The sequence below is a fragment of the Dermacentor variabilis genome, chromosome 8, assembly GCF_050947875.1.
Source record: "Dermacentor variabilis isolate Ectoservices chromosome 8, ASM5094787v1, whole genome shotgun sequence".
Lineage (NCBI taxonomy): Eukaryota > Metazoa > Arthropoda > Arachnida > Ixodida > Ixodidae > Dermacentor > Dermacentor variabilis.
The window spans coordinates 36629314-36652196 of record NC_134575.1 but is presented as its reverse complement, the minus strand read 5'-3'; the positions used below and the strand labels follow the sequence as shown (position 1 = coordinate 36652196).

General features: G+C 47.2%; 1 protein-coding gene across 4 annotated transcripts in view; it reads left to right on the top strand.

Annotated features, from left to right (window-relative positions):
• Nucleotides 1-1288: 1288 nt before the first annotated feature.
• The window catches only part of LOC142590009 (uncharacterized), a 43337-nt gene continuing 21742 nt past the window's right edge, over nucleotides 1289-22883 (top strand). For 2 of the 4 annotated variants that reach the window (XM_075701814.1, XM_075701817.1), the window contains exons 1-2: nucleotides 1291-1733; nucleotides 15201-15308. In XM_075701814.1, coding sequence (XP_075557929.1) covers nucleotides 1463-1733; nucleotides 15201-15308 — 379 coding nt within the window. In that variant the 5' untranslated portion in view covers nucleotides 1291-1462. Of the gene's footprint in view, nucleotides 1734-15200; nucleotides 15309-22883 lie in introns of all 4 variants that reach the window. The other 2 variants (XM_075701813.1, XM_075701816.1) reach the window with 2 other exon arrangements.

Genomic DNA, 22883 nt, shown 5'->3' with positions numbered 1-22883 from the left:
GCGAGGAACATTTGTGCAAACATGGTACCTCGCATACCATCAAAAGAAGCAATAATATATAGCAGCTTCGCAATCTAGCTGGAATAAATTGAAAATTTCTTGGTCATCAAGGCAGCCAAGCTTTACAGCAAAATGAGCCTGAGTAGAACTAGCAGCGGCTGGGCCAGGTTTCTCAATATTGGCCTTCATCCTTTACATTCGGGTTACTCAACATGTGCATTTTGAATTGTGGCGAGCAGGTGCTCAAGCAAGCCGTGATTCAGTAGCCAGCAAAATCGGAGATAAACTGGGAAACAGTTCGAACATGCAAGGCAGGAAACAGTATATCGAGTGCCATTAAAAAATAAAATACGACAGCGCATTATCTGCTACAAGTCCCACAAAGGAGAGAATAAACTTCAAAGTTACGTGGTTTTACGGGCCAAAACCACGATCTGATTATAAGGTACAGCGTAGTGGGACTCCGGAAATTTGGACCACCTAGGGTTCTTTAACGTGCTCCTAAATCTATACCAAGATATGCGTCCGCATTTCGCCCTCGTCGTCGAAATGCAGCCAACGTGGCTGGGATTCGATCCCGCGACTTCGTACTTGGTAGCCCAACACCACAGCCACTAAGCAATTGCGACGGGTGAGTAAATTTTCTTGTTGAGTTGCGCCTAAAGGTGGGTGGCCTCCTCAGTTCAGGTAGCCACGAAGGAGGAAAGAAAAAAATTTTTTTTTCGTGATTAATGCACAAATCTCAAGCGTTTATTAATTTGTACCAAATAATTACATAAATAAATAAACAAAACAAATAACGAGTTGAAACCTTTCTACCATAAGAGAAAAACGTGCTGCCTAGCCGAGAGCACACTTGTGCCCCTTTCACAACAATAAATTCAACAAACAAAACATACGGAGCTGCACAAGACCACACTACTATAAAATAAACGCGCCGCAAGGCACAAGGAAACGAGCTGCTCCATGGCTGCGCCCATGTGTCCCTCGTGATCGCAAACTCGGTAACTACAAAAAGCCCTCGTTGCCTGGGCCGATAGGGTCGCTCCTCGTGAGGGGCCATCCTAGGACTCGGGCCTGCCAGTCTCAATAAAGTTGTTACCACCACCGGAAACTATCCGGTTCTTCCAACGTAACTAACTAGGAGAATATTCTAGCACACAATACAGTAAAAAACGACTAAATCGTGTTTTAATAAAGCTCGAAAATACAAGCAGCTCAAGCAGCGCGCTCAAAACTATAAACCGGAACACGCCATACTTGTGCAATAAAACGTCACGACTACGTCGTCTCAACTGTGACGTCACTTCCGCGCGTGGCAGCAGCGTTTTGGTTGGGCATTTCGCTGCATTTCACAGGCTTTTTCTACCACACGCGTGTAGCCAGTTACCGCCATAACTAAAAACTGGAATGCGCGCGTTATAGCACTGGTTCTTTATTCTGTGACTGCGAGAAATCGGAGATGGGGAGACGGCGCAGCGCGCTCACGCCGGAGGAACAAGCGGAGAGGCGCCGACAACAGAGACGCGAATATAGCCAGCGACAGCGGGACCGTGCAAAAGCGGAGACATTGGCAGAGAATGCACCCAAAGACCCCGAGGAACGTCGCCTCAGTCAGATGCGAGAATATAGCCGACGACGTCGTGCCCAACTTGCCGATAATGATCGTGCACAAGAAGCCACTCGTGAGCGTCAAGCGCAGGCGTCCGAGGCTGTGTCCAAGCGTCAGAAACGTGAGTTGCGACCTCCGCCGAGTTTTATCGGGGCAAATTCCAAATTCAAGAAAATGTTTCTGGACGCGGAGTCTGGACATAGCCATTCGCTCTGCGATTGACTGTGTGGTTCAAGCATGATTTGAAATGTATTTGGACCGTGACCGATGACAGGGAAGCTGCAACGAGAGTGCTATCGGAATCGTTCGGCGGAGACGTGGATGTGAGTAGAGATGGGAAGGAGGGCTCACTTCAGTGAGCGGCTCGGAACGGCTCAAGGGCCGTATTCTGAAACGGTCACTTTCGGCAATACTATCGCCTTGGCCACGCGTTCTCAGTCGGCGCGCGCTGTTTTGGCTGTCTTAGAAAACTCGGATGATTTGATTGGCTGGTTGAGCATTACGTCATCCGATTTTGTGCAACCAGCCAATCGGCACGCACCTGATGGCGACAGTATCGTCGAAGTGGATTGTTTCAGAATATGGCCTCAGCTCACTGAAATGAACCGGTTCATTTAAACAGCTCACCGGTTCGCCTAAATCCGTAACATGTGGTATGCACCCAGCGTGCTCTGAAAAAAAAAAACGAAAAAAAGATTATAAATGCATTAGTAGAATTACACGCAGTAGTAAAATAAGACCATTGGCGTAGACAGGGGCGGTGGGGGGGGGGGGGGGGGGGGGAGCTGTCGAAAAACCCTCCACCCCGAAATTTTCTGACGGAGCAGAAAGTTTCAGGAGGTGGACACCGAAAGAGTGACATGGATGAAAGGGAAAGTCCAAGGGGGGAGGAGGGGATTGTCATGTCACCGTACCGAGAACTTTATCCAGTTTGCCCACAACCGCTGTCGCGGCTATAGTAATCGCATTTTCTTGCCTTCTCACATCACCTTTTCCCTGTCCCCTCGGCTCCCCGCCCTGTATGGGAGTTGTGAATGAAGAGTGACAAGGCTGTTAATCACTCGTTTCGCGACTGCGTCGGGTATACCTGTTCTCTGTCTCCTCTCCCCCCTCTACCTTTTTATCTAGCTTCCTTCTGGACTTGGGTATAGTAGAAAGGGACAGACAGACAGACAATGAACTTTTATTTAGTAGAAAGGGAAGCACTGTAATTTCTGCAGTGGTTTTGCGGGGGGTCACGAATAATTACAGCTGTCAAGAGGCTACTGTGGCATTGAATGCCCTGGGAGCTTCAGAGGGCTTTGCGCATATTTGACGCGGTGCAAAGGTCTGAATGAGTTTCTCGCATCTTTCCTCTCTGCCGTGCTCTTTCCATGTATATACCTACTCTGAACCACCCCCGATGCGGGCAAACTTTTGAGGAAAAGAAAGTTTTGCCTTAAAAGAACACTGATTTGCGCACCGTAAAATATATCAATGATGGGGGTGCTGGGCCAAGGAGGCTAAGCAACTGCCACAACAACTGCCTAATTTGGCGGATAATTATGGACATGGAGAGAGCTCCTCTTCAGTGCCCGATTGCTCAACCCCAGAGAGATGTGGCCGGTTACCTGGCTGAGGCTCACCTACCACGTGGTAACATGTGCTGCTTGCTGTGGAGAGCCCATCCTAACTAAACGTCGCGGGAATTTTCAGAATAGACAGGTGTCAGGAGACGCGACGCTTTCAAATCTCTCGGAGCTACCTGCTCCTATTTTACTGCGAACAACGGATGCTGTAATTTTCACAAAGGCTTCTAAACAGGAAGCAGCCCTGCTTGGGACTGTCTGCCTCGTCAATTCCCGGGGGTGATCAAATAACAATATGCGTTGTGTGATGACTACAATACCATGTTCGCAACTTACTTTTAAACATCTCTTCAAAAAAGTCGGACAGCAACTCGCCAAAAGTGAAATTTGCATCATATGATACTGTCGAAGTTCTAGCGCAAAGCTTTGTTCCTTTATTTTTAAATCTAGAATAATATAGCATGCCCACAATGCCGAAAGCACAGCTGAGCGATAGAAAACTTGCAAAATGGTGCCGGCCGTCTCCCGCACGTAGCCGTGGCTGTAGCACTCACGAGAAGGTCTGACTGCAAAACAATGATGATCTCCACTGTTACCTGGGCTGCAGAAAGCCTGGCCTGCAAACCAGAAGACACATGATAGTGTGCTGTCTTGTTTTTGTATGTCCCCGTTTCTAGAGCTGTTTATTTTTCCAAGTCATGTAACAGTTACGTCATCGACATACATTATATAAGTGCATCAATTCGTAAATGAATTTTTTTTTTAATAGCTTAAGGATGATAGCATAATTGATTCGAAGTGGCTGCAAAACACGCATCCTCGTCGTTAAAGCATTCTTGTCCGCGGAGTTTGTCTTTGCATGATGTACAACTTATATATATATATATATATATATATATATATATATATTGCTACGGAACAGCCGCCACAGTGTGGCTGCACTGAGGAGAAGGAAGACGACGTGGCGACCGCTTGATATAGCGTCGCCATCAATGCCACCGCTTGTCTGCGTGTAAATATATTGTAGACTCGTACGTCAGCTACACGTAACATTAATTTGGTGGAGGTGGACGTTCCCCGTACCCGTCATGGAGCTTCGCAGCGGTCGCAACGGCGACAGTGCAACTTCGGCTCCTGCTGGCGGCACTTCCTCTACGCAACCGTCTCCGCCTGCAGCCCCGACCTACGTCGCCATTTCCCCACCTCGGGATCCTGGTGTTTTTAACGGAGTCGGCAGTCCTGATGTTGACGACTGGCTCCGCTTATACGAACGTGTCAGCACCAGTCACAGGTGGGATTCGACTATTATGCTCGCGAACGTTGTTTTCTACCTCGACGGAGCTCCACTTGCATGGTTCCAGACTCACGAAGAGGAGATCTCGAGCTGGGATCTCTTCAAAGAGAAGCTCCGCGACCTTTTTGGCAATCCCTTCGGTCGTCAAGTCACTGCCAAGAAAGCCCTAGCCACACGTGTACAGACGTCGACCGAGTCCTACGTGTCCTACATTCTCGACGTCTTGGCCCTTTGTGCCAAGGCTGACCCGACCATGTCTGAGGACGATAAGGTAAATCACGTCCTCAAAGGGATTGCTGACGACGCCTTCAATTTACTGGTGTTTACCAACGTCACCAGCATCGATACGATCCTCAAGGAGTGCCGCCGTCTTGAGCATGCTAAAAGCCGCCGGTTATCCCAGCACATCACGCGACTTCCCAACACAGCTGCTACGTCATCCTGTGACGACCTCTTCCACCAGCCGTCGCGATGTGACAACTTGACCCGCATTATTCGTCGTGAGGTCGAAGCGGCACAACCGGCGGCCCCTTCCTTTCCGTCACCTGATCATTCTCCGGTGACAATCTCCTTGATCCAGGCCATCGTCCGTCAAGAGTTATCCAACGTCGGCCTGCACTCCATTCGTTCCGCATGCTCGGAACCTCTCTCTCCACGCACGGCCCCACCGCGCCCTTCTTACTCTTATGGACAGCGCAACCCCTCAGAATGGCGAACCGTGGACGACAAGCCGATCTGTTTTAACTGCCGACGCATTGGACATGTCGCTCGCCACTGCCGCAGCCGCTGGACTTCCCCCACACGCTATTCTCCTAATTACCACCCTCGCCCCTCTAGTGCGTCCTTTTCCTTCGCCCCTTCTATGCCCACCCCATCATCTGACCCTGCGACGCCTTTGACACGTCCCCGCTACTCCCGCTCGCCTTCTCCCTCCCGTCGTCAATCTCGCTCGCCCCCGTCTCGCCGTGCTTCTTCTCCGACCTACTCGCCGCTCCCCCGACCGGAAAACTAGACAGCGCAGCTTCTGGAGGTGAAGCTGCAAAGACGACATTGGCTCAAAATCCTCGCTTCACCTTACCGACGAACCAGCATCTTTTGGACGTTCTCGTCGACAATGTTCCTGTGTGCGCGTTGATTGACACCGGGGCGCATGTGTCCATTATGAGTGCTGCTCTTCGCCGTCGGCTCAAGAAAGTTCTGACGCCTGCCCCGAACCGATTTGTACAAGTCGCCGACGGAGGGACTGTCGCTATTGTTGGCATGTGCTCTGCCCGACTCACCATTGCTGAGAGACACACCGTCGTTCTCTTCACCGTCATCGAGCATTGCCCTCACGTACTCATTCTCGGTCTGGATTTTCTTGCCCATCATTCTGCCCTCATTGACTGTTCGGCCGGCTCACTTCGCCTTGCCTTGCCTCTTCTTGCCGACCCTGTGGACCCGCCTCCCGGCCATCTGAGCTGCATCGATTTTATTCGCCTACCACCTCACTCTATGACACACGTTGACTTGTTGTCCTCACCAGCTGTACCTGACGGCAATTACGTGGCCGCACCACTTCCGGCCGTTATGCTTACACATGGTGTTATCGTGCCGCACACTGTGCTGAAAATTACTGGTAACCGCACCTGCCTTCCACTCGTCAATTTCGCGCTAACCGCGCAAGTTCTGCCTCAGGGGATCTCCTTGGCTATAATTCGCGCTTTGCAGGATGATGAGGTTGAGCCATTCACAGTGGAAGATCGTTACAGCTCAGCCCATACCGTGACGTCATCGCACAGTACTGACGTCGACATGAAGAAGATGGTCTCCTCTGACCTTACACCTGCTCAAGCTGCAGCCCTTTGCCGCGTTCTTGAAGGCTATCGCGACATTTTTGACTTTGACAATCGACCCTTAGGTCAAACGTCCGTCGTGACCCATCGCATAAACACTGGCGATGCGAACCCTATTCACCGTCGTCCATATCGTGTTTCTGCGTCAGAACGAGCTGTTATCCAACAGGAAGTCAAAAAGATGCTTGCAAAGGACATTATCGAGCCTTCCTGTAGTCCCTGGGCTTCTCCCGTCGTACTAGTCAAAAAGAAGGATGGAACGTGGCGTTTTTGTGTCGATTATCGCCACCTGAACAAAATCACAAAAAAGGACGTGTACCCTTTGCCACGTATTGATGACGCTCTAGACTGCCTGTACGGTGCCACTTATTTTTCTTCTATCGACTTACGGTCCGGATACTGGCAGATATCCGTCGACGCCATGGACAGAGAGAAGACTGCATTTGTTACCCCTGACGGCCTTTATCAGTTCAAGGTGATGCCTTTCGGTCTCTGTAACGCGCCCGCCACCTTCGAACGAATGATGGACTCTTTGCTTCAGGGGTTCAAGTGGTCCACCTGTTTGTGCTATCTGGACGACGTCATCGTTTACTCACCCACATTTGACACGCATCTAGACCGCCTTTCAGCGATTCTTGACGTGTTCCGCCGCGCCGGTCTCCAGTTGAACTCGTCAAAATGTCACTTCGCTCGCCGCCAAATCACCGTCCTTGGACACCTCGTGGACGCCAGAGGCGTGCGACCTGACCCGGACAAGATTCGCGCCGTTACGAACTTTCCTGTTCCGAAGTCTACCAAGGACGTTCGTAGTTTCGTAGGGCTGTGCTCATATTTCCGACGCTTTGTGAAGGATTTTGCGACCATCGCCCGTCCCCTTACCGACCTCTTGAAGAAAGACGCCCTCTTTTCTTGGGGACCTGACCATGCCGCATCTTTTTCGCAGCTCACTACTCTCCTTACCACGCCTCCAATTCTGGCCCATTTTGACCCGTCCGCTTCAACGGAAGTTCGAACTGCTGCCAGTGGTCACGGCATAGGAGCAGTATTAGCACAACACCAGCGTGGACATGATCGCGTTATAGCCTATGCCAGCCGACTTCTATCACCCGCCGAGCGCAATTATTCAATCACAGAGCGCGAGTGCCTCGCTCTTGTGTGGGCTGTTGCCAAGTTTCGCCCCTACTTGTACGGACGCCCCTTCTGTGTCATCACTGATCACCACGCGCTCTGCTGGCTATCCTCGCTCAAGGACCCCTCGGGACGACTCGCTCGCTGGGCGTTACGCCTGCAAGAATATACCTTCTCCGTGGTATACAAGACGGGACGCTTGCACCAGGATGCCGATTGTTTGTCCCGCTACCCCGTCGACGACCCGGCTGATGCGGACACCATCACTTGCGTTTTCTCTGTGTCCAAGTTGCTCGAAATCGGCAATGAGCAACGCCGCGATCCTTCCTTACGAGCCCTCATCGACCATCTGGAGTCAACGCCTGGCGACGCTTCTCTCCGGATGTTTCTCCTTAAGGAAGGGACACTATACCGCCGCAATCTCGATCCACACGGCCGTGACCTTCTGCTCGTACTTCCATCCCACTTGCGGTCGACTGTCCTCCAACAACTTCACGACGCTCCCGTGGCTGGACACTTGGGCGTCTCGCGCACATACGACCGTGTACGCCGTCGCTTCTTTTGGCCGGGTCTCGCTCGCTCCGTGCGGCGCTACGTTGCCGCTTGTGAGCCCTGTCAGCGCCGGAAGAAGCCCTCCACACCTCCAGCTGGATGTCTTCAGCCGATCGACATCCCACCGGAACCCTTTTTCCGTGTTGGTCTAGACCTTCTTGGACCGTTCCCTCTCTCGGGCTCCGGCAATAAATGGGTCGCCGTCGCTACTGATTATGCTACGCGGTACGCAATCACCAGAGCCCTCCCGACAAGTTGTGCTACTGACGTTGCTGACTTTCTGCTCTATGACATCATTTTAGTGCACGGTGCCCCGCGCCAATTACTCACTGACCGTGGCCGCAGCTTTCTGTCGGCAGTCGTCGAGGACATTCTCCACTCCTGCTCGACTAAGCACAAGTTCAGCACGTCCTACCACCCACAGACCAACGGCCTCACGGAGCGCCTCAACCGGACCATCACCGACATGCTATCCAAGTACGTCGCGACCGACCACCACGACTGGGATCTTCACCTACCATATGTGACGTTCGCGTATAATTCATCGCGTCACGACACCGCCGGCTATTCGCCATTCTATCTCCTATATGGCCGAGAACCCGCGTTGCCCTTGGACACATTGTTGCCCTCGGCCACACGTTCAACCACTGCATACGCCCGCGACGCGATCGCACACGCCGACCACGCGCGCCAGCTCGCCCGCACCCGTCTCGAGGCCTCGCAGGAGCATCAGAGACGCCTCTATGATTGCCACCATCGCGACGTACAGTTTACTCCGGGTTCTCTGGTGCTTCTCTGGACCCCCATTCGACGTGTGGGCCTTTCCGAAAAGCTGCTGTCCCGCTACACTGGCCCATACCGTGTGGTGCGACAAGTGACCGATGTCACGTATGAAGTCGTCCCCGCCGACCTGTCAGCGTCATCGTCGGCTGCAAGTGACATCGTTCACGTGGCGAGACTAAAGCCATATCACACACCTTTCGCCGCGGATGTGTAGATTCAGCACCGGGACGGCGCTTCTACTGCCGGGGGTGATGCTACGGAACAGCCGCCACAGTGTGGCTGCACTGAGGAGAAGGAAGACGACGTGGCGACCGCTTGATATAGCGTCGCCATCATTGCCACCGCTTGTCTGCGTGTACATATATTGTAGACTCGTACGTCAGCTACACGTAACAATATATATATATATATATATATATATATATATATATATATATATATATATATATAATAGAGAGAGAGAGGAAAGAGTGGTAGTGGGCAGAAACCCCCTCCCCCACCCCAAAATAAATTTCTGGCTAGGCCACTGCTGGTAACTATTTAATACCTTTCTTTTCTGATATTGACAATAAAATTATACTGTGACTGATACGTCACTGAGTAGGCAGCATTCACTGTCACGTACCTTGCCATGCTGACAATTGTCCGCAGACGAAAGCGTGTTGCTAGCGATACACTAGTGCACAAACAAAAATTTGGAAAGCAAGATGCTTGCGCGATCTCGCCTCCTGTGAGCTATGAGCCAACGAGCTGAGTGGAGCTGCACTCTCTGTAGCTGGGTGAGAGTGACGGCAGAGGGCAAAAACAGAACAGCAGCCGAGTCCGAGCTGAGCTGACTGGAACGCAAATGAACGTTTGGAACGTGGAGAAAGACTGAGAACTGACAAAATCACACCGAGAAGGAGCTGGCTCAGAGGGAACGGCTCGGTACGGCTTTTTCTCTAAAAGAACTGTGGTTCACTTGTACTGAACCATGGCTCACTTGTTCTTTAAAAAGAGCTGCTCAAAAGATCCGGCTCGCTCCTGAACAACCCATCCTTAGATGTGAGTGCGTTCACGGTGTGCAGCTCGTGTAAGGACTCTCTCTAGCACGGGAAGTTCCCTCTATTGTCTATGGCTCGCGGCTATGTGTACCCGCCCATATCGGCCCATCTTCCTCCCTTGAACGTCTTGGAAGAACTCCTCGTTGCTCTGCGGATTGTGTTCATGTCAATTCCATGTCTGTCTCACGGATGCTGATCGACATTCGGGAAATGCTGCAGACACTTCCATGCAAGATAGACGATGACATTGCAATAAATGTTTATTCGAAGTGTCAGCGCCTCTCAAGATCAATGTATGTGGCTGGCACCATGCAAAAGAGTAAAATATAGCTGTGGCTTGACTGTTTAATAGAAATGCCTCTTTATAGATGAAACAACATATCCAACATACCCATACACATTCAAAGATCTCTCCACAGACACCGACTCCATCAACGACGATGAAGTCGAACATCTGGTAGATGTTGATGACGGGAACGACTAGTGCCTTTGTGTCAAAACACTGAATGCAACAAGTGAGATGTGGTGTATGATGAACAGCAGATTGCAAATAATATTTTGAACATGCGTATGTTGAATGTGGTAAACGGGAGTGAGCATGTGCTCGTTGCTCCTGGCGAAGGTCAGATGCCGATTTTTCTGCTGTGTGATTCCAATGTAGAAGTTGTATTTTCCCAGATATAGCTTTGGCATCCGTGCAAAATCCAAAGTGACCGCACAACTCCATTTTTTCTGGCCATGAGCGAGATTCGTCTTGCGGATCGACGGGGCATGCACCCCACACACGTGATGTATATGGTAATAAAGGTGATTCGCCATCACATGGTGGAGAAGATGGTGATGTTCTTGAGTAACCACGCTACGGACTGCATGACACATAATCAGCTTGAAAATGGGGTTTGTCAAGTCGGCCATCGATCAAGAGCGAGGAAGAGAGAGGTGTTTGCGTTAGTTCAACAACCCGGAAAGCCCACCGCATTTCTCACATTGTCTGCATCAGAACTGCATTGGGTTTGCCTGCACATACTTTTGGAGCAATTGCAAGTGAACGGAAACAAGCATTTTTCACCACGGTCCCTCGAGGAACTGAATCTTATGGGTGTCACAGATCTCGTCAATAATGATCCTGTGAGGTGTGCCATTTACTGCAGTCGCATCTTCGACATAATTCTCAGCATACTCAAAGAAAAGACAGTGTCCCAGTTTAAGCTGTATTACATCGTGGAATTCCAGCACCACGGCAGCTCTTACATGCATGTTCTGCGGTGGCCGAATGGAACTCCTGCTGAGGAATTCAGTATGAACATGCCCGACACGATGGTTCACTGGCTGATTGATCTCTTTGGACTCATCGGTGTTGCCTAGAGAGGCGTGTCAGATATACCATCGCGCATTCACCTGGTACAAGAAGAACCAGAACATCTGTCGTTTCGGAGCTCCGTTCAGGCTGAGTGACCGCACTATGGTTATTGTGCTATTTCCACCAACGGAGTTGCCCATAGAAGTAGACAGACAAAATGCGTTGAGAGAAAAGTATCACGCCATGCGTGCAAAATTGCAAGACATTGAATATGAAACAAACCAGGACTTTTTTGATTACCTTAATGTCCGTATCAAGGAAGAGTATGTCGACATCCTCAGGTCTGTGTTTGCAAGACTGTGCATTCTTCACAAATGCACTGTAAGGGAAAAGTAGACGAATGCATTTAACCCTTGGATTGGTTTGGTCCTTAATTTGAACATGGATCTCCAGATTATTCTCAATCATTACGCGAACTATGGGGTCAACTACATCAACAAGGAAGACAGAGGCATTTTGCATCTGCATAAAGCCATACTTAAGATTATGGAAGACAAGCTGGAGATGCAGTAAGCCGATGTGCTGAAGGTGCTAGGTGCAACCATGCTGAAAGACTATCGAGATGTCTGCACAGGAGGCGGCATGGTCTATGCTCAAGCAAAACGTGTTGGAGAAGAGTCGGGCCATACTGTACACACATGCGTATCTTCCCAAAGAGCGAACATGGGTTGAAAAGAGCCACGAACCAGGGAAGGCATTGATGGAACCTCGACACAGGTCTGGCAACATAATGTGGTCCAGAGTTTGAGGATCGCCCATCAGACCTTGAACATGTATGCCTGGCCGATTACATATTGTGGTATACATATGATGCCAAGACACACACTTATAAACTCAGAGAGAAGCCATGCCCCATACTCTCGAGGCAGTGCAGCAGTGAAGACGTTTCAAACTACAAAAGAGAACAGGTTCTGCTCTTCTTTGCAGTCAGACGAAAAGTGGACGTCCTCGACGGCAACATGTTTCACATAATTTACGACTAAAACGTTGAAACTATAGTGACAAAAAGCGGAGAGTACGTGATGGGAATGGATTGTCGAAAGATTATGGAAATTTTGAGAACCGCCATTTCCGAAGAACATAACATGCAAGATCAGCAAAGAGACAATGGCATTCAACAGAGACGGGAGGCGTCAGTGCACATCGACTTGGACAAAGATGCAGACATCCTTGGAGACACCAAGTACGAAGTGCTCATTGAGAGCGACATGCCTTGTGCTGCCGTGTGCAAGAGGACTTATATCTACACCAAGGAAGTGATATACACGATGGTGAGACTGACTAATCAGGAACAGTACGAAATTATCCGAGAAGCCATGCATTACATTACTATGTCAGGATCCCGTTCACATTGAGTGTTTCTGACCGGGCCTGCTGGATGCGGGAATGTGTTTGTTCTTCATTTGATCATGGACATGTACAACAGGTACTTCAGTGTGGTTTCCCTCGGTAAATACAACACCAATGCGTACTGCATATGCGCCAGTACTAGAAAGGTGGCAGTTGCCATTGCAGGCACTTCAGTACATGTGGCATTCAAGATGAATTAAACAATGTTGGTTTGTTGGACTGCAATCTCAACACGTATCGGGCCGCCTTCAGAAACGTCAAGTGCGTGTTTATTGACAAAGTTAGTGTGATATCCGCCACTATGTTCACCAGAATAGATGTCTGATTAAGACAAATAATTAATTAATAAGGGGAAATGAGACGTCCACCCAAACATAGCTAAGTGCTGCAAAGGAAGGCACTTAGCTATGTTTGGGTGGACGTCTCATTTCCCCTTATTAATTACTTCTCTCCACCTTGCGGGTTTCCACAGAACTATTGCATTAAAGACAAATCATGTACAACTACGACGAGCCATTTGGGGGGCTTGATGTCATAATGTGTGACGATTTGTACCAGTTGCCAACCATTAGAGCGAGCCCGATATACAGACGAGAACAAGATAAAAACAAAGCATTCTGCATCGGGGTGAGGTGGAATCGCCTGGACTACTTCCCTCTGTGCCAGGTGGTGAGGCAGAAGGATGCTACATTCTCTTTGATTCTGACCAAGATTGGAGATGGGGGGCCAGTTGGATGCACCTGAAGTCGCCCTCATCGAAACCAGCTTCATGACTGCCAACCACGCAATGGCACTCGCTGCCAATGTGCTGAGATTGTACTGCTCCAATGAAGAAGCCCAAAAGGTTAATGTGGAAGTGGTAGTGAGTGGGGATTGACGGTGTCGTTGTGGCAGGAGCCAAAGATCAATATGTGGATTGGCACATGAACACTCAGCAGTCTCGGGTGGTCGAGATTGTCAAGAAGAAGGTTGCTGAGATTGTACTGCTACAATGAAGAAGCCCAAAAGGTTAATGTGGAAGTGGTAGTGTGTGGGGATTGACGGTGTCGTTGTGGCAGGAGCCAAAGATCAATATGTGGATTGGCACACGAACACTCAGCAGTCTCGGGTGGTCGAGATCGTCAAGAAGAAGGTTGCGGAGTTGGGTAATCTACCCCCTGCGATTATTCTTGTGGTCGGAGAGCCTTCCATGATAACACTGAACATCGATGTGACAGACTTGTGAACGGTGCCGCTGGTGTTCTACGCGTTCTGGAGTACACCAACAATTCCATTGACACCCCCTGTCGACTTTGGTTCAAGCTAAATGCAAACAGCAGCGCTAGGTTAGCCCATCTCAAGGCAAAGCCGTTAAGTGATGTGGCTAAGAGACGTGGCATGCGCATCGAGTACAGACAAGCACCGTCACCATCCACGTGAAAAATGACATGGGATGTAAGCGGACACAATTTTTGTTGGTGCAGGACAGCACATTGACTGTTTACAAATCGCAGGCATCTACATACAGCAAAGTCGTATGCGAGTATGACAGGACCCATCCCTAAAAATTTGGTGTTTGTTGCCTTGAGTAGGTGTACCGATGTCGATCGTCTGTATCTTACCAGTGCAAAAAACAACTTTAAATTCTACAACTACAAACACACTGTCGACTGGGAAATTAGTGACGAATTTTGGCGACTCAAGAACCATGGGTTGCATACTGTCACCAGCATGCGCCTCGAATACTTGAAAGAACCATGTCCCGTTGCACTCACGGCTCTTAGAATCCATTCATTGGGGCTGCATTCGATAGATGTTGTGCACGACTTTGCTACGCGCAGTACCCATCTTGTGCTTCTCCGAGACGTGGACGGATGTTGCATTTCATGAGGTGAAAAGTTACAGCGGAGTTGTGTGTGCTAAAAGAAGGGGCAATCAGTTTGCGGGAGTTGCAATATATGCCAACGATGCAGTCGGAATGGAAGGATATGAACTTTGGTCGGACTCCGTCTACTGTGGAAGTGTGCATCACAAAGACATCCGACAAAATCGTCGTGTACACTGTGTACACATCGCTGAATACGTCAAAGGTGGACGTGGAAAAGTGCACGCGTGTCCACTTCTTGCATTGTGTGACAGACCAGAGCACGGCAATCTTGGTGGTTGGTGATTTCAACGTGGACATTTCTAAATGGCAAAATTAGTGGTTCATCGAATACATCACCTACGAATTTGGTTTCGTGTGCGACACTGACACATTGAAAGCAATGACCATACACAGTTCGTGCATCGACTTGACCTTGGTGAAGACGGAATCATAAAGCAGGGATCACCATCGTTTTGAAATAAAATATGTATAAATGTATATGTGCGTATGAGTGTCATGTATGCAAAATAATGTATGGTTTCATAATGTATGCAGCACATGTATGTAGCCTAAACAGCTCGGCTGGTAATCTGTACCCAAATGAATGTTGCAGCTCCACGATTTATTTAAGACGTCAGTCACTAACTAGCTAGACCAACTCTATAAAATTGTGATGCTTGCAGGTAAAATAACGTTTTTCCCAGCTGCGTGAGGAGGATATGTTTCAATTTGTGGCAGTTATGTGGTGCAGTGCCCTAGGTCCATATCCCTGGCTGTGTGTACAGCCATTTGCCTAATGTGTTTTACTGTGCTACTGCTGTCTTTACAGCTTTTGCTGATGTTTGTTGTGCCAACGAAGATCTAGCCTGTCTCTGCACCGTTGACAACAAACAGCCACAAGTGCCGATTGCTGCTGGTCAGCTTAGTCCAGAATTTGGTATGTATATCCATTTGCTCAAGGCATGCTGTTTCTTCTATAACTTGTGTTGCTGCAGTAAAGGAGGAGTTAATTAATAGTGGCTTGAGTGATGTATGACATCCTATCACTGCGCGCTGGAGAAGTGGCAAGGCTTGTTCACACATTTAAGCTATTAAGGTTTGCCATTTAAAGGTTGGAAGTTCCCACAATGTGTTAAACTCGTAATAAAATTGTGTAGGCCACAACACATACAATAGTGTATTGCACTTAATGCCTGGTGCCATCACAAAAGACACAGTGGAAGAATAATCCAGGAAACTTGTTTGCAGCTGTCCCCAAGACAATAAATCATAAAAAAAAAGAATAGTGTTGCCAACTACCAACAGATTTTTGTCATCTGTGAGCCATTTTTCTACGGGACCACTGTTGTTCACCAACATCCTTTGCATCAGGGGCCCTATCACTTGCCAATGGCATTCTCAACGTCTGACTTATAGTTGTAAGACTCTATCTGGACGATGCAATGGCTGCACCATGAGCAATGCATGTGAGTGGTGCGCGAAAGTTTTAGTTTAGCTTAGGTCTCATGCACAGGGAATGCCACTCGGCTGAAACAAGTGCCTAAACTGCTCCAAACACATCAGAAATAGCTCTGCAGGTCAGCAGGTGTTCTTAAATGTCCCAATATTTGTTTGAGTTGGGATTGGCAGCTGTTGGTATATTGTTAGTAGGTAGGTATATTCTTGCAGCTTCACCACTTGCTCTGGGCTTTATGTGTAACAGCGTGGTGTAATCTGTACATTTCATTCTGGCATGGATGTGCAGCTGCTACGAAATCGTTTAATGTGGATAGCTTTTTTCTTTTTCTTTCTCTTTCGGCCGTTTTCGTTCTTAGTTGGAGGACTGTGATGGTTGGTGGTCAGACTTGGCAAGGAAAACATTAATTCACCCTCTCGTTCGTTTGGCCTATTTGCTTAAATTGCCAGTCATGGTCTGTGGTTTCTGCACAATTTATTTAACGTAAGTTCACACTCTAATTTGCTGAAGAAGGGGCCAGAAACCTTACCGACAAGAGCTTAGGGCTCGCATTCTTGTTTGCTAAGAATGTGGAAACTTCAGAGGTCAAGACGCATCTTGGATATAGTTTCGTCTCTCTGCCCTTTGTCGCAGCAACCCATTTCTTATTCTGTGTTCAAAACATGGGGCTTTTATTAATCATTTATTAAACTATCTCTTTTTATTGAACTTAAATGCCTGAAGTCTCCCGTCACATTTTGTAATCAGGGATTATAACAAAATGAACCCGGCTGATATCAACACAGCAAAGACTGACATGTTGCCACATCATACGTGTTTCTCCCCTCTCCTCCAGACACACCAGACACGTCCTGCAAAATTTCTCTATGTTAAGGTGTCTTGTCATTGTGCTGTCAAGCTAATTTTATCTTGATAGTTCATTAAATTACCTCCATAGAGGCGATGTTTTCATCCCTTCTCATTGCCTTGTCGAACCATCTTGGTCTTCACATTTTGTACATGGGTTTCATTGCTTCCAATCTTGTAATGTTTACGGTGCTTGCAGTCTAGGATGCCGTCATTCCAGATTTTCTCTCCTATTAATTTTGCGCATTCACCTCAGTGTCCCGATTCAGTGTTTCACATCTTTTTGAATTTTAGACTTGTTAACACTCATTTGCCTTGTATGCATCATTCCTCATCTTGACTTTGGGTACCTACAAGTAGATGGTTTTATGCTTTCCCTGTCTTTGTTGTCTCTTGTCTTTGCATAGTTGTCACGAACAAATACTCGAGCCACTTCGTTCTCCCTATTCTTCTCGCTCACTGACTGCGGAGGTCTCGACTTTGGTCACCTTGATGCCTAAAGGTCACAAGGGTTTGCTAGTCACTTGCCTACTTCTAAGATTACATGCTACATACAATGCAGTGCACCTGTAATGACACCACAGATAACAATATATCAGTCATAACTATGAGTCAATCTAGAGTATCCACTTATGCATTCGGGCTATAAAAGAAACATATAACAATACGTTATGACCATGTGTCGACTAGAATGGTCAAAGTTTTGCCTTCTAGATGGTGCTTTCAAAGCAGACTGAGCTTGACATTTGCGTTACCAAGTTCCCTTTAAATGAATGGTCCCGAGACAGGGCGGAAAGGTTGCCTACGCAGCGTAGTATCTGCCACCATCTCCACGCAGCGCATCTTGCCCACGTGGTGCTTACGAAAGCCACAGGGAGCTTTGAAACTTGGCGGAGCACGCCAAAAAATGGCGCCAGCTGCGTTACACGCATGTCACTCCCAATAGCACTTCATATGCATTCGGACAGAAAGAGAGAGAAAGGAAGAAAGAAAGAAAGAGAGGTAAAAGTGAAATGCGAAGCGGCGCGGTGGTGCCCACCCTTCAACAATCTCTCTCTCTCAGCGAGCGCAAAAACTGTGCGGCCCAAAGCAGTGGACGGCCTAGTTTGTAGATGATAGTGCCGACAAAGCGCAAAGCTGTGTTGCTTGAGACGAAGCTGATAATGTTGCAAGGCTCTAGATAGTATGAGCTCATATTGACGATTGTGAAAACCGGGAGTGCAGTGATCATGAAGGCTAGGCCTAGTGGTCATGCCGATCAATGGAAGAAGAGTTAGGGAACTGTTTTTCACCATAAACAACTGTTTCAAAAAGGCGGGCTTTATGTCATCATCATCAGCAGCAGCCTGGTTACGCCCACTGCAGGGCTAAGGCCTCTCCCATAGTTCTCCAACTACCCTGGTCATGTACTAATTGTGGCCATGTTGTCCCTGTAAACTTCTTGATCTCATCCGCCAACCTTTCTGCCGCCCTCTGCTACGCTTCCCTTCCCTTGGAATCCAGTCCGTAACCCTTAATGACCATCGGTTATCTTCCCTCCTAATTACATGTCCTGCCGATGCCCATTTCTTTTTCTTGATTTCAACTAAGATATCATTAACTCGCATTTGTTCCCTCACCCAATCTGCTATTTTCTTTGCTTTATGTGCCAGGACGTAACCCCCCATGATAGTAAAATGAACACGGTGCAAGCTGCTGACATTACTGAGCTCTGGGAGTGCCTCTTTACTTCTAGCCTCTAAACAGGTGGTGCTTCAATATAGGAGTTTGATTGCAGATATTGATGCATCTTTTTGCGAAGAGATCTCCAATGAGGTGACCATTGTCCCAACAGATGGCGGTGTTGCGCAACGACGGCAGCTGCAGTGACAGTGCGACTGACAATGGCCCATCGTTTACCATGACCATCGCGATGTTCACGCAAAATGCGCTGTCGTTGATTAAGTTTCTCATTGATTTCCTGCACTTTTAACCCTTTCCCTACCGTAGAAAAGCTGAGCTCATCCACATGGTTTGTACCGCTACCACCAAAAAGGAGCTGGGCTCGTCCACGCTGAAACAAGTGCTTGCGCACTGCTGAAGTCAAGCTACTTTGATACATTTTGTTTAGTTCTTTTTTGGCTTTGACAGTTGGCACAGTACAAAATAAAATAAGAACACTCAAAGCTTGCATTTTTGTTGAGAAACTTTCCTATGCTGGCAACAGGGATTTAAAAATGGCATCCTCCTCTGTGCGTGTGTGTGCCGGCAATGGCTCTGCTCTGGAAAAAAGGAAAAAAATGTTTGTTTGCGGAAGTTTTGTTTGACCCGGATAGTCAAGAAAACGTTCGGTTTTCTTCTGAGATTGCCAGCGACGATACTGAGCAGCATATCTTCTTCTTAAGACATTGTATTCGGACAACGACGGCGTCTCAATAGGTTGGCAATGGATGCCAATAGGTGTAAAGAACCCTCACCGGTACCTCCAAGGTTTGTTTTCATGGTTGTGCCTGCCATAAAAGTACCTGTGAGAAAGGACGGGAACATTGTGCAGTATTTTGAATCGTTTCTAATGAATGAAATAACAGATTTCATTCTCCATGAAACCAACTGCTACGCTGAACAGTTTTTTTACTCGGCACAACTTGAGCGACATATTTTGGGAGTAGTTTACTGCGGAAGAGCTCAGTGTGTTTCAGGCGATAATTATTCTTCAGGAGCTAATTAAAAAAACAGGAAATTTCTATGTATTGGTCGAAGAGAGCGATCCTCCAGTTTCAAATGAAACCAGTTTCAGATGGTAATGAAGTTCCTTCATTTTGTTGAGAATGAAGCTGGCCTTGACAAAGAAAATCATCCTCAGCCAAGACTGTGGAAGATCTGGCCTATGTTAGAGATGATAAGGGAACGTTTTCGCACTGTTTACATGCCAGAATGCGAATGTCTCTGCTGATGAGAGCCTTTGTGATGGTGCCTCGCTTGGAAGAAGTTTTTTTGCTCTGTGAGTTGGCATCCTGGTATATGTCAAATGCTATTATATAGACCAGAAAAGGAACGATAGAGAGAGATAAGGATATGGGGGAAAAGGTGGTCCTTTCACTGATGGAGAACCATCTTGATTGTAGGTACTAGTTAACAGTAGATAACTTCTACTGCTCTCCTCAGTTTTTCGATGCTGGTTGAAGCTGGTCAATGCTCTGATCTCAAAGAAAATGGATGTGTATGGTACCGTGCATGCAACACGCAAGGACGCACCTTTTCCTGACAAAGCTTTTCAACAGCAGAAATGCTTGTCTCTTCATTGGCAAGATAAGCGCACCTCTCTCTTGAGCACTGTTCATGCCGCAACAGCCACAGAAGCGAGAAAAAAGCGGAATGAGACGCTCGCAAAACCACATGTAGTGCTTGACTACTATCATAAAATGGGAGGTGTAGATAAGAACAATCAAAATCTTTCTTATTATCCGTCTGTGCGGCACCAAAAAGAGTTAATCTATAAGAAGGTGTTCCGTCACATTCTGGACTTGGCCATATTCAATGCTTTCATCATTTTCAAGAAAGCTGAAGGTGGGAAGAGCATGCCCATAGATTTTCGACTGAATCTCCTGGAGGGGCTAATCACAGCGAACCTCCGAAGTGAAACTCGCAGCGAGAAAGGAAGGGTGGCTGGCAATTTGGTACCAAGACCCCTCACCCACCACTTTCCGAAATACTTCCCTCCCACTGAAAAAAAAGAAAGCTAACAACAACCAGAAGCCCACAGAATGCTGCTTCACTGCGCAAAGCGTTCAGGAAAGGATGTCACAAAGACGTCCAGGAACGAAACGCGTACTTGGTATGAGGAATGTGAAGTAGCACTCTGCACTATTCTGTGCTTTGAAATTTACCACACCAAGTCTGCAATGTAGGGATCTGACATCCCTCGCCACAAGTATGAGCCCCGCTTGTCACAGTATTGTTTTTGAATTTCTAAAGAGACATTTTTTCCTATGAGGACTACAGAAAGTTGGAGACTCTCCGCTGTGAAGTGCAGGGAAGCTAATCCTCTCTTTCCGTATTCTCAAAAACATATTTTGCATGTATCTTGCAAATAAAGTGCTTTTAAGTATATTTTCTGGTTGTTTGAAGATACTTAGAATTATTTGGGCAAGTAAAAAAAAAAGATCGGTAGGCAAATAAAAAAAAATCAGTGTTTTTGTATTATTTTTGGCCAAGAAACTCTGCAGGGAAAGGGTTAAGGATTGCCGCCAGTGTTTGCACAACAGCAGGATGTGATACACACTGCAGTTGTATGCATTAAATTACCTCAAAATTAAGTTCAGATTTTTGACTTGAGGTGCACCCAACGCTCGACACTGTTTAGAGGGATAAATGAACATTTCATTTTTCACAGCCTACTTTCTATAATGTGTATATTATGTTGCAAGTGGCAAGTTTGTGTTTAGAGCTACAAAGGTATGTTTGACAGCTTTTCTTTTTTTTCTACAGCAGTCCAGATATAGTGATGCTCAGTTGTAATGATCGAATTTTTCATTCTTGATATTGTTATAAGTGAACGGCACTGTAATCCCTATGGCTTAAACGAAGCCTCACATCTACGATCATACCAGTGAGGGGTGCTAGCAAGCACTCCCAGGTGTAGGTTCAATGCACACAGTGGCATGTAAATATAAGAATTCTTGAATAGCAGTTTTGAATGTTTTGCTATTTGATGCTTGCCTTAAAAAGATATTCTGTGGCGATTTAGTGGTAAAAATGAGAGAAATGCATTAGGGTGCATTACTTCACACCTCCTTGAGCTCCCAGATCCACAATTTAAATCACCACATTGAAAATTGCTGTTCAGGAGCTCACTCAACACGTCCTGGCTCTTAGAGAAGTGAGATGCCACTAATGAGGCTCCGGAGTAGACCATTGTCACTCGCACTATATACGCATATATACACATATACACATACATGCTCTTCTAAGCTCTCTCGTACCCTTTCTAACTTTACCGCATGATCAGCTTTACACACTTTACACAAATACACATTTTTCCACTTTGACACTCCTAATGCCAAGTCATTAAAAGAAGTAATATTCGACTTTGCGAAGTGCAATGATCATTGCACTTTGTTGCAATACAGCTTCGTTTTGCAGTGAAGCATATCTGCTGCACAGTGAAGCATGCCAAATAAGGAAAGAGGCCTAGTATGCATTCCTTATGCATGCATGCACCGCCTTCAGGTGGCCGTCTTTGGTTTCTTTTTTGACGGTTGTGAAGCTACGGAGTGCGTTCAAAAATCATTGCCAAGGGGAATAAAAGCAAACTGTTTAGGAAACAAAAATATACTTCTTTGAACATTGAATGTCCTCACTGGTTCTGTCTGTTGTCTCTTATCACTGAACCATGTGTAATCAGATTGTATGCGTGACATGAATTGTGTAGTGCTTTCTGGAAGGCATGAAGACACCAGCAATTATGCTGGAACATTCCATGAGTCATGTATAAAAGCTACTGTACTCTACCCATGGATCAGATTTTGACGATTGTTGAGTGTGCTCCCTGCTTTCATTGTGTCGAGTGTTCCTTGTTTTGCTGGGCACAGGTTTGCATAACGCGTTTTGCCACTGTGGTTGTTCAGCGTCATTTCAACGTGACAGTATTACTAAAAGGGTAGCAGCCGTCATAATAAAACATAATAGGAGATACAGATTACACGTACAAGCCTACTCTTCAACCTCCAGTGACGATGATAGAGAAATAGAACAGCTTTATGAGCATGTTGAATTGGCAATGAGGAAGGTGCAAACTAAAGTTACACTACTCATGGGTAACTTTAATGCAAAAGTCGGAGGTTAATTGGATGGGAGAACAGGCAACTGGCAACTATGGCATCGAATATAGACATAGTAGAGAAGAGATGTTGGTACAGTTTGCGGAAAGGAATCGCCTTCAAATGATGAATACCTTCCTCCGGAAGTGCAGTAACATGCAGTGCACCTGGAAAAGCCCGAATGGGGAAACAAGAAATGAAATAGATTTTGTACTCCATGCTGACCCTAGCATAGTGCAGAATGTAGAAGTGTTGTATATGGTAATTAGCAGTGATCACAGGCTAGTGACACCTAGGATTGTTCTCAATATGAAGAGAGATAGACCAAATTAAGCGGAAACAGGCCAACCCAGAAGCGCTCCGGGTAAAAGTAGATGAATTCAGCCTGGTGCTCTCAACAAATATGTAGCTT